The 11,869-nt window shown below is 44.8% G+C and overlaps 1 protein-coding gene across 4 annotated transcripts; it reads right to left on the reverse strand.

Moving 5' to 3' along the window:
* Nucleotides 1-7,210: 7,210 nt before the first annotated feature.
* On the reverse strand, nt 7,211-10,900 carry LOC125549283 (B3 domain-containing protein Os03g0619800). Of its 4 annotated transcripts, none has more exons than XM_048712733.2 (9): nt 10,726-10,900; nt 10,313-10,592; nt 10,178-10,212; nt 9,768-9,833; nt 9,066-9,144; nt 8,791-8,993; nt 8,152-8,515; nt 7,863-8,068; nt 7,211-7,695 (listed from the first exon to the last, which is right to left on the reverse strand). In XM_048712733.2, exons 1-9 carry the CDS (start codon nt 10,804-10,806, stop codon nt 7,414-7,416), a joined length of 1,596 nt encoding a protein of 531 aa, XP_048568690.2. In that variant the 5' UTR covers nt 10,807-10,900; the 3' UTR covers nt 7,211-7,413. The 4 variants fall into 4 exon arrangements, with proteins under 4 accessions (XP_048568690.2, XP_048568687.2, XP_048568689.2 ...); XM_048712730.2 differs by having other exon boundaries at nt 7,211-7,710; XM_048712732.2 differs by having other exon boundaries at nt 7,211-7,710; nt 9,768-9,830; nt 10,726-10,899.
* Between the last annotated feature and the right edge of the window lie 969 nt (nt 10,901-11,869).

Raw genomic sequence — 11,869 nt, forward strand, 5'->3', positions numbered from 1 at the left:
GGAGGAGATTAACAACACCGTGTTGGTCTTGATTCCGAAGGTAAAATCTTCAACGCTGCTCACACAATTTCGTCCGATCAGTTTATGCAATGTCTTGTATAAAATTGCATCTAAGGTGATAGCTAACCGACTGAAGCTTATTTTACCGGAAATTATCTCTAAGGAGCAATCGGTATTCGTTCCCAGTAGATTGATTACCGACAATATCATTGATGCTTATGAATGTCTCCACTTTATGAAGAGAAACAAAGCTCAAATCCACAGGTCATGTGCATTGAAGCTAGACATGATGAAATCTTATGATCGTGTCGAATGGGACTATCTCAGAGCTATCATGCTTAAGTTGGGTTTTTCTCAGAATTGGGTCACCATTGTCATGGGGATGGTTTCCTCCGTCTCCTTTTCGGTTATGTTTAATGGACAAAAGCTTGAAGAGTTCAAGCCCACACGTGGTATCCATCAAGGGGATCCTATTTCGTCCTATTTGTTTTTGTTGGCAGCAGAGGGCCTTTCGTGCCTTTTAAAAACTCGTGTTCAGTCATCTAATCTGGGAGGTATTAAAGTGGCTACAACAGCACCGCAAGTAAACCACTTATTATTTGCAGATGACAGCCTGCTGTTCTTTAAAGCAAATGCGGAAGCGGCGGAAGAAGTATCTCTCTTATTGGAATCCTATGCTAGGGCATCGGGTCAAAGAGTAAATAAAGAGAAATCATCACTTCTCTTCAGTAAAGGGTGTCCAGAGACAGTAAGAGCCCAGGTGAAAGGTATCTTACATGTTCCCAATGAGCAACTTAGTGATAAATACCTGGGTTTGCCTACTGATGTAGGCTCTTCCAATAATGGAACTTTCAAATATCTTATTGATCGTTTGTGGAACAAAATAAGAGGATGGATGGAGAAAACACTCTCAGCTGCAGGCAAGGATGTCCTCATCAAATCTGTGGCACAAGCCATCCCAGTCTTCTCTATGTCTTGTTTTAAGCTGCCCCGAGGGTTGTGTGAGAAGTTAACTTTGGCTGTAAGGGATTTTTGGTGGGGAAGCAAACAAGGGAAAAAGAAACCCTATTGGGTGTCGTGGGCCAAGATGACGATGCCTAGGTACATGGGTGGTATTGGTTTTAAAGATTTTGAACTATTTAATTTGGCCCTTCTTGCAAGGCAAGCGTGGAGGATTTTAGTCTCTCCAAACAGTCTCAGTGCTCGTATTTTAAAGGCTGTGTACTTCCCGTCCTGCTCTATACTTCAAGCAACCATCGGAAATCAGCCATCTCAAATTTGGAGGTCAATTCTTGAAGAAAGGGACATCATGAAACAGGGCCTTATCAAGTGTATAGGTGATGGTTCTTCAACTGAGATTTGGAGTACTAACTGGATTCCCAGACCAGAGCTCATGAGACCAATCGTAGGAGTAAATTGCATAAAACCATCACTTTAAAGACAAGGTTTGCGAAAATCATTACAATACATTTTTTTTGCAAAAAACACCATGTCTTCAGTAATCTTTATGCAAAAAACACTGATCGGCCGATATGGCTCGTTTAAGTGCGTTTATGACAGACGGAATCCGTTTTCTGCCTACGTGGCATAACTGTTTAGGTTTAATGCGAAAAAACCCCTAAACTTTTTTCCCCGCTTCCCAGGCCCATCCCGACCACGGTCACACACGTCCCACGGCCGCCCCCATCCCGATCCTGGCAGAGGCCCCCGTCATCGTTCCGGCACCGGTGCGCCCCAAGGTCGGCATCCCCTTGGGCACCGGCGTGCTCGAGCTCGGCGACGGAGCCGATGCTCCACCCTCCCCCCCCTGCGCTGCCTCGCTCCGGCCAGCCGCCCTCTGTGGTTCCCCGTGGCTGCCGCAGCCCATGTCGCTGGCGCTGCTTGCCGCTGCTCTCCGTTGTAGCCCTGCCGCTGCTGCTTTTCCCTACCACTGCACCACAGTCATGCGCCTCCGCCTTCCTGAAGTGGCCTCGTGCCTGCTCTCGCTCCTCCGCTCGCGCGCGCCGCCCATCGAGGTCCCCGTCCGTCTGTGCCGCTCCGGCGCTCGGCCACCGGGTCACCCCGCGCCAGCTTCGCTCGCGCCCCGGCGAATCCCCTGCGGCTCTTGTCCGCGGCACTGCGGCGGATCCCCCGCGCCTTCCTCCTGCCTCGCACGCGCAGCGCCTCGCCACAGCCGACGTGTCTGCGCATCTGCATCGCGGCGGGTCTCCTCCCCACCGGCGCCGCCTCCCCAGACCAGCTCGCGCCCGCATCCCGGCCCGCGAGCGTCGCCTCTGCTCCGCGTCGGCTCCGTGTCCCGCGCCGTCCGGCTTGCCGCTGCCGCCTCCTGCACGCCGGCTCCACCCGGGCCGAGCCCCTTATCCGCGCCCTTCGCAGGCGTCCGCCTGCCCGCGTGGCCGGTTCCCCGGCCAGCCCGGCTCCGCCTCCGCGCGCCGCGCCCGCCGGGTGCGCCCGTGGCCGCCTGCTCCACCGCCGGCTGCCGGCTCCCTCCCGCGTCGCCCCGGCTCTGTCCGCGCGGCCGGCTTCGCCAGCGCCCGGCCGCCAGGTCGCCGCGCCCCTCTGCTTCGCCCTGGCCGCATCCCGGCCCCGGGTGGTCGAAGCGGGGGCTAATTGCTTTTTCGTTTTTGATTTAGGGGTGTCTATGTAAAATTCTAGGGTCTAGGTTGTAATTTTAGATTAAAATCTACCTGCCACAAAAAGTCATGCCACGTAGGCAAAAACGGGCCCCACCTGTCATAAACTCACTTAACTGAGGCCGATCCGCCGATTAGTGTCTTTTGCAAAAAGATTAGCGAAGACATGGTGTTTTCTGCAAAAAAAAAATGTATTGTAGTGGTTTTCACAAAACCTTGCCTTCAAAGTGGTGGTTTTGTGCAATTTACTCCCAATCGTAGCCAGAGTGGCAAACCCACCACTTCTAGTCTTAGAGTTAATTGACACAACTAATGCAAGGTGGAACATGGAGTTAGTACAGCAAGTTTTCCTGCCATGGGATGCCGAGGCGATCTTACAGATTCCTATATGTTTGAGAAATGTACAGGCTTACTGGGCTTGGATGTTCGAGAGATCTGGCACCTTCAGCGTGAGGTCTGCTTATCGCATGATTGTTGAAACTAAGAGAAGGCGCGAGGATTGGCTAGAGGAACGCCCGGGTACCTCGAACAGAAAAGAAGAGGAAACCGGCTGGGTAAATTTATGGAAGACTAGTGTTCCTGCTAAAGTTCGGGTATTCCTGTGGAGACTAGCGCATCAATCTATACCAACAGAGGATGTGAGAATGCACCGGAATATGGCAACAAGCTGCACGTGCTCTGTATGTGGTATGCCGGACTCATGGAGGCATAGTTTGCTGGAGTGCTCAGTAGCTCGATGTGTATGGTCGTTGGTCGATCACGAGTTAACTGATGAACTGTTGGCCAACACTGAACAAAATGCTAAGAGATGGTTGTTCTCTATGATCGAGCAGCTCCCCCATGAAAAATTCATTAAGCTAACTGACACCCTTTGGGCTATATGGTGGGCACGGCGAAAGCTAATCCACGAGGGGATGAATCAGGCCCTCTGTCGACCTATATGTTTATTTCCCATTTCATAGCCGAGTTGGGGGAAGATCAGCGCCCTGCTCCTAACCAGTCGAGAACCAGGTCAAATGGAACTCAGAGAAGATGGATACCTACTGCAGAAGGCTATGGTAAGATCAATGTCGACGCTGCCGTCTCACAGGGTATCGGCGCTGTGGCAGGTGTATGCAGAAATAATAGAGGAGGATACTTGGGGTCCTCAGTGTTCGTCATTCGCGGACTGACGGACCCTCCAACTCTAGAAGCTATCGCATGTAGAGAGGGTCTTTCCCTTGCGGAAGATCTGGGACTGCAGAACCTGATGATTGCATCAGATTGCGAAACAGTGGTGAAGCATATTAAGGAGAGAACAGGAGGGAACTACGGTGGAGTTGTGAAGGAGATTACATCCTGCCAAACTATTTTCAATTCATGTATTTTTAAGTTCGAATCTAGGAGCTCTAATGTTGAGCCACACAAATTAGCTAGGTATGCTATTACACTAGATCAAGGCCGCCACTTATGGCTAGGGCTTCCACATAATACTAATGTAATACCGGTTGATATACGAACTCATGAATAAAGCCTAGCTGATTTTGCTCAAAAAAATTTTTTGACGCATTCTGCATCAAAAAGTCATCCCGTTAGGATTGAAGTCGTGCAAGCAAAAATTCGTACAAACAAAACTGTGCCGGAGCTGGAATTTGAACTAGACGTCCCGTGTGTGTACGCATCTAGCTAGCCACCACACCGATCAAGCCTTCATGGCAAATATTTGGCTCGAAGTCAAATGAACTAAAAATACCGGCATAAATTGAGCATTACTTAAAAACTGCAAACACTTTTTTGGAATTACAGAACAAAATTTTGAATTTTAGATCAATTTGAAAATCCTGAAGATTTTTTCTGTACGTGAACAAAAAATTAAATGGAAACCTTTTTGTAAAGCGCGAACAAATTTTCAAATTTCAGAACAATTTTGGAAAACGCAAACATTTTTAAATTGGTGAACATATTTTGAAAACAGGTACAACTTTTGAAATGCAGAACAAAATTTTGAACATGAGAACAATTTTAAAATCCTGAAGATTTTTTGTGTACGTGAACAAAAAATTGAAAATGGAAACATTTTTTGTAAAACGCGAGAAAATTTTCAAATTCCAGAACATTTTTGAAAACACAAACATTTTTAAAATGGTGACCATATTTTGAAAACAGGTAAAACTTTTGAAATGAAGAACAAAATTTTGAACCCGAGAACAATTTTAAAATCCTGAACCTTTTTTTGTATATGTGAACAAAATATTGAAAATGGAAACATTTTTCGATAACTTCAATTTTTTTGTATAACACACAAAAAAACATTTCTTGGCCAACATATCGACCTCCTCTTGGACTTCATCTTCATAGGCATCCTTTTTGGCCTTCTTCTCATTGTTCCATTCTTTCCACTTCTCATTGTTTTGGACAATACCCAAAAACGGGTCATGCAAAACAATCCTCCCTTTGGTTCCCTCTATTTGTACAGTTCTTGTGTGTAGTCAAGTGCAAAGCAAAAAACCGAACATGAAAAATTAGGTGTAATGATTGCATAAATAAAATTTTGGGCCACAAAGTTCATACTAAAATTAGATACTCACTAGCATGTCCTCTGTCATTCCACTACGCTTTGTGTGATCAACTTGGGCAACACAACCTGCTCACCGGTTGCAACACTCTTGAATTGCACTCCACCGATGATTCAGTGAACTGATTGTGCGTTCAGATGATACTGCCACATTACAGTGATAGTGCTTGGCAATACGTTTTCAATAAGGCTTCGTGTTTTGATTGATCCCTGTAATAGGATTGATGCACACACTTTCCAATGCCATGGCCATGCCTTTTCTTCCTCTGACAAATCGTTGCTTGACCTTGAACCTTATTTGTTGTAGGGGCAAACCTCAACGCTACAACATCAACTTCATTGTATGTATTATTCGTCACCGGAATATTGTCTATGCCAAAGCATACATTCATCAAGTTCATAATCGAGTGTTGACTAAATATGAAAAAATGATTCATTCACCAAGTTCACAAACGTTGCATCATCATTCATAATTCTAAACATTGCATACGATCGAAGTGTGATAAAAAAATTAAACCTTTCCGGCATAGGATTGAAATCATCGCCATCGTTGTACTCGCCGATCTCAAAGAACATGCCGATCATGGCCAATGAAGAGGCTTATGTGAGAATGTAGTTACAGATGTAAAAAAAGTCAATATCTCGTTTTATTGTTCTTAAATCGTGAATTGGATGATGTGCGTTTCATCAAGTATGAACATATTGAATCAAGACACACATGGCACTACGGTAAGACGTGAAAACACCCGATCCCATTCCATGGTGCTCATTGCCGGAGGCGGCTAGTGCCCATGGCTGGAGTTGAGGCGGCGACAATCTTCTTCAGATTCTTCACCCCCGGCTTCTTTTGCCGGTGGAGCGGGCCGTGGCCGCACGACGCTTTCTGCCTCTGCGGCAGCGGGAGCCTGGCGCGACAGCGACATGAGTCGTGGTGGCAGAAGGAGCAACAGCGGGGACGCGTACTGTGGCGGAATGTAGCTGCGGCGGCTGCGGAACATGGGCCCATGGTACGGCGATCATCAGCACCGGCGGCGGGTGGCTATGTGGCCATCAGCGGCACGGGTCGAGCTCTGATGATGACGGTATGGTGTCGAAGGGGCGACAACAATGAGGTGAAGTGGCGGGTTTTTTACGGCATGGAGTTGAAGGGGCGATGACAAAAAAATGGAAATAGGGAAGCTGCTGGAGCGTGTTTTTCTTCTGGGTTAATTTGATAAATGCCACTCCAAATTTGGCGATTCCGAGAAATGCCACTGCAATTTTCAGACTCAAATTTTGGAAATTGCAGTGGCATTTTTATGAATTGCCATAATTAGAATGGCATTTATCTAATTAACCCTCTTCTTTTTGTGCCAACTTTGGAATAAGGGAGCTACTATAGATGCTCTAAACAGGGCTCTGCTGGCTCTCATTTTGGTTTTTGTCCCCAAGCCAGTTTTGAGGCCCTGCTGGATATGCCCTGATTGAGGGAACAGTGGATTACCTGCATTATAGCTAAAATGTTTTTTGTGCCTGCATCATCATAGCTCAATTGGTTGAGTATTGAGACCAAATACGGTTCATACGTTTAAGGGTACCTCTTTTTTTCTTTCTGAACCGTACATGTAGTCATGTACTCTAATGTGCCTCAAATTCTTTCGCTGCACTTCAATATACACGCAGCAGCAGTATCTCGTATTATAAAACATATCCTCTCACCGCTGAGGAGAATCCACATGCAAAAACAGTGCCTTCAAACATCAGCAGTCAGCAACACATCACAGGTTGTTCAAACTGTCAAACTGATCCATAGGTTGTCCAAACCACTCTCAATTAACATAGTTCTCACGGAACTAAGAAACCACCAAGATTCTTACTCAATGACTGCCTCCTTTGGAGATAAACCACATATCTTTCGCTCCGAGAGATCAAGATCATCTTAGCATAGCAGCAGCATGCAAGGCTGACATTTCTCACAGCAAATCGCATAGAAAAAGTTCAGTCAAAGCAACCTAAGCAACACATAATAAGTTGTTCAAACTCGTACAATTAAAATTACTCCCTGATTAACAAAAAGTTCTGGCAGAAGAAAACACTAAGAAAACGTCTAATGATATAGATAAGCAGATAAGTTTCTTGTTGTACGTGGGAGCCCCTCGTTTGGATATAAGCCACAAGTTTTCCACTCCCCAGAGTTCAAGATCACTGTAGCAGATGCATGCAAGACATGCTTCACTCTTAACATTTCTAGCGGCGGACGATGTAGACCATCATCGTCAGCTGCTCCTCGTTATCCATCAGCTTGAAGAGACAGAGGTCCCCCTCCCGCAGGTGGTTGTCGTGGGCAAAAGACTCCCATCCTTTGTAAATGCCCATCCGGTTGGTCGTGTCTAGCGTGCGATGCCTATAATTCAGCTTGGTAGTCCATGATCTGCTCTTCCCCTCCCGCTGAAGCACCAAACTGATTGAACTATTATTTCCATCATGATGGCCAGCAGCAAACTTCTGAAGCAGATATCTGGCTGCGTACTGCCAGACAAAGTTCTGTTTATATACATAACACAGGTCAAATGTTTATATACAAAACACAGGTGCTGAGATACTTGGGAAATTTGTTGCTATTTATTTTATCGAGGGATACAGATGCAATTGAGGAATTAACAGAAAGCAACAGAAAATGTTTTCCCTGAACTTACTAGCATGGGAAACTGACGCATGCTCTTGCTCACGATAGAAACATAAAAGGGCGGTTTGAACTTAATCTCCTCAACTTTCCCCAGACATTTCAAATACTGTGCTGGTGTTAGACAAGCTCTGTCAGCCAGGATGAAGAGACTCTCGGAAGCTCCCTGGGAATCCTCAGAGACTTTACATTGTTCATGTTCTGAAGAGTACACTTCACCTGGACAAGTTTTCACATAGATCAGATAGATATAATGGGAACTGAAGTGCACATGCATCCTAGGAGTGCCAACATTTTATTACCATCGGTAGGTGGTTCCTCCTTGACACCGCCCATCGTGGCACTTGTACTTCCATGATTCGAGACAATGTCAGTTCTTCCACCAGGGTAATGCGCAATGCTCGCTTTGTGAAGGAGATGGACTGTCACTCTGAATCTTCTGTGCTTAACATTTGTCATTGGTTGAAAGAGGCAGATATCACCAGTACTCACATGATTGTCACAGGAAAAGTTGCGCAAATTGAGGTTGCGCCGACCTGCATCAGGCATGCCAGATGGCGTGATGTGGAATGTGCATTTCCAATGCTTTTTCTTCCCAGGCAGCTGGAGTATGACAGTTGTGTCTTCACATGGAAAGTGCTCGCGTGCATAATCCTTTTGTATTACCTAATTGAAAAAAGGAACAGAATGTGATTTTGATACTATTAACCTTGTTATATAGTATGACAACTGTAGTATAGAATTTAAAAGCTAAGACCATCAAAATGGCAACGATAATGTTGATTTAGAAAAGCATGTGCATTTCGTTGCAAGCATACCATTCAGAGTTTTGAGTTAGAACCGAAAGGATGACCGACTTAAATAGTATTATAACAAGATAATGCGTGCTGGTAAAGAGAGTGAGCAATTTTCATACAAAATGCATGGTAAAACTTACGTACCAGAGTGCCATGCCGTTTTGCATTCGTCTTCTTCATCTGTACAACTAGCACTGTGATTTTAGGTTGAATTTTCTCTATAAGTGCGTCTATTTTCACCTTCTGTGCTTTTGTAGGATAGCACTGTGCTGATATGACATAGTTATTCGAAACCGTCTGTAGATTAGCTGGCTCCACAGAATTGTCTACAGATGGACTGTCTTCTGCTGTGCAAATATTTCAACAGTAAGAAAGCATGTGCTGGAGGGTAACTGCATAATCTGATTACACAACTTAACCTGACAATTCCTCAGAAGAATAACATCTTCCCTTCTGGCTTCCATCTGAATCGCATGGATTACTCATCTTGTATATGACCTGTAAAAAGAATCATATATTATATCAGGTGGCACTATTCAAAGGTGTTTTCATAACTAATTTGATACCCTGATCATTGAAGATCAGTATGATGCCCTCTTCCAAGTTCAAAAGCAGAGATCATGCTGTTTGTGGTCTGTATGATACCTAAGATCATTTGGTGGGATTTTGATCATATGCCATACTTTAGTTTGTAAGTCTTAACCCTTTTTTTCCAATAGACTTGGTCAAACTTAAGAAACTTTGACTTACAACAAACGTAGAACTTCAATTAATTTGGAAAGGAGAGAGTAATTCAAAATTATCCAATGTACTCTAAGCATGTATGTTGGATGTCTGCAAGTGACAGTTATGCAACTGGCAATAATGTGCTCCCTCGATATATCCAAAGTTGATGTTTCAGGCATCTACATAAGCACTGATATATGATTCCTAATACATTCATTAGGTGTTTGTAAAAGAAAATTACTATATAGTTCAGGCATTTAATATCTACGCTATGCATGTGAGCTTGATTTTGACTGCAGATATACACTTAAACACTCCATCCTTTATTTGGGCAGCAGTATGAATCGGACAGTGCACAACTTGCTAGAGGCGAAGACTTTAGAGAACTGGGTTACCTGCTCCCCATCGTCTTCCTCTGCCCCTGTCTGCGGTGGCACTTCCCTTTCCCCCTCTGCTCCCTGCTATGCCAGAGGTCGAACCATGTACATGATGAGAAAACATGCAAATTGTCGATAGTATTATAGTAATACATATTTTCATGAAGGAAACTAGGCAAAGGATGCGGAAATCATTTAAGTAATTGAAAATAGCATCTAATCAAGAATGCAGCCAAAAGGAGGCAAGAAGATCCATGTCATACTAAAGTGGGGTACATGGTCGAAGGGGGGAAAACTTTGTCCATAGAAAGGGGAAACTGTCATGAATATGGCATAGAAAGAGGGCAAATCAACACTACAGACTTGAAGAAGAGAAGACGCATGACTAAATTTCAGGCAAAGAGTGGAACATTGCATAAAAAGCTTACCACGGTGCTGCCACTGTCACTGGTGCTCGCACTGCCTGGTAAAATGCAAAAAAGTATTCTTTAACTTATTCGTAGAAGCTACAACCACCGTATTGAGAGGAAGGCAAAGAAGAGCAAGAATTAAAAGACGCATACTGGCATCGTTGTCGTGCTGGTAGTGCCTGCGGCACATGCTCTGGTCGAACACCTTCACGGTTAGCACGACATGGCTGTCGTAGCTTATGACGAGGAAGTGCCCGAGCCGCAGGCCGTGAGCACGGGCGAACTGCTCCCATCCATGCCCCAGGTACATGTGGCCCTCCGCGTCCAACACTACTTCCATGTCCCACAAGTGACGCCTGCGCCCGTCCTCCCTCAGCTTCACTTCCTGAAACTCACGGCCGTCGAGCACCTTGGCAAACTTGTCTGGCAGCCTCTGCGACGAGGATTAAGCAGCGGTCAAATCAAAAGTGTAGTGTTGAGCCAACCAAACAGACCACTGACCAAAGATCAAAGCATAGAAACAGAACTAAAATGAAACAGAAAGTGAGAGACTGTGTGAACTGTACCAGTTTCTTCAAGAAATTCGGGAGTAGGATCAGGAAGAACTCGAAACCCAACAAGTCTTGAAAGGTTGTCTCCTCTTCCATCGTAGCAAAACCGCCGTGTAGCAGGAATGCGGAATGTCCTTCCAAAGCTTCTCTTACGAAGGGAGCTCCATCAAACTGAAAGGCAAACAGACAGATCGAGGCTAGTCATTTATGGAGCAACCCTTATGGTCTTACCTGTGCGTTGATGTTTTCCAATAGAACATTATTTTCTCCATGAGAGCATATTCATATTCCAAATCCGTGTGGAAGTTTGTGTTATTCTTTGGGCAATTTGAAATTGTCGGAATGAGTGTGTCTTTAACCGGTCATCTATTCCTAAATCTTTTATAGGTTATCTTCAGAGCTATGGCGTCCATCCATAGGTGGCCATCACTGCAACATGTGGAAACACATGGTCTTATGACCTTTGAGTGCACCCCGCGAAAAACAGATGCACGGGGTTTGTTCAATCAGTTTGGCTCGAGAACAAGTAAGAGAGTATGTGGATAAATCATGTAATCTCGTTATAGACCGGATGAGGTCTTATTTGATTTTAATTCTTTTTTTTCTTGGTGACTTGGGCTTGTTTCATGTTAAATTAATTGGCATTGTACATCGCTTGATGCATAGGCTGGGGTCTTCCCCTTTCCGAAAAAGAAAAAAAAAAGGTCAGCTGACATTTATTCAAAGTTGTTTGCATAACTTATGATACCCTAAAATCACTCAATATCACTATGATGTCCTAAGATCTTTTGGGGGAATTTGGTCAAATGCCCAAATACTACTTGGTACATTGATTGTACAGCTGACTTTGTTTTGACATTGATATTGAGCCCTCCTTTGGTTTGCGTTCTTGATTTATTTGTCCATACGATCGACCAACGTTTTGCCGGGTTCCACTATCATCAAATATAAAAATCATCCAGTGCAAAAGCAGTACAAGCATAAGAAAAGACCAAGTGCCGCCTAATTCTAGCACATCGAATGCATGCGGGAGGTTCTGAAAGCGACAGAGGTAGTTACAGAATTAGCACCCAGGACTGCACTACCCCGTCAGCATCAAAGTTTAATTACATTCCATTTTCAGTTATTTATATCATTTATAAATTTGTGTGCCTAACTT

This window comes from Triticum urartu, chromosome 3A, assembly GCF_056163025.1.
Source record: "Triticum urartu cultivar PI428250 chromosome 3A, HENAU_Tu73, whole genome shotgun sequence".
Taxonomy (NCBI): domain Eukaryota; kingdom Viridiplantae; phylum Streptophyta; class Magnoliopsida; order Poales; family Poaceae; genus Triticum; species Triticum urartu.

What these genes read in the sequence shown, in the direction of transcription:
- LOC125549283 (XM_048712730.2), bottom strand. Translation starts at nt 10,806, where the DNA reads ATGGAAGAGGAGACAACCTTTCAAGACTTGTTGGGTTTCGAGTTCTTC. An exon ending in CCAGCACGACAACGATGCCA is followed by an intron (nt 10,213 to 10,312) that starts GTATGCGTCTTT and finishes GCATTTTACCAG; the next exon opens with GCAGTGCGAGCACCAGTGAC. An exon ending in GGAGGAACCACCTACCGATG is followed by an intron (nt 8,069 to 8,151) that starts GTAATAAAATGT and finishes AAACTTGTCCAG; the next exon opens with GTGAAGTGTACTCTTCAGAA.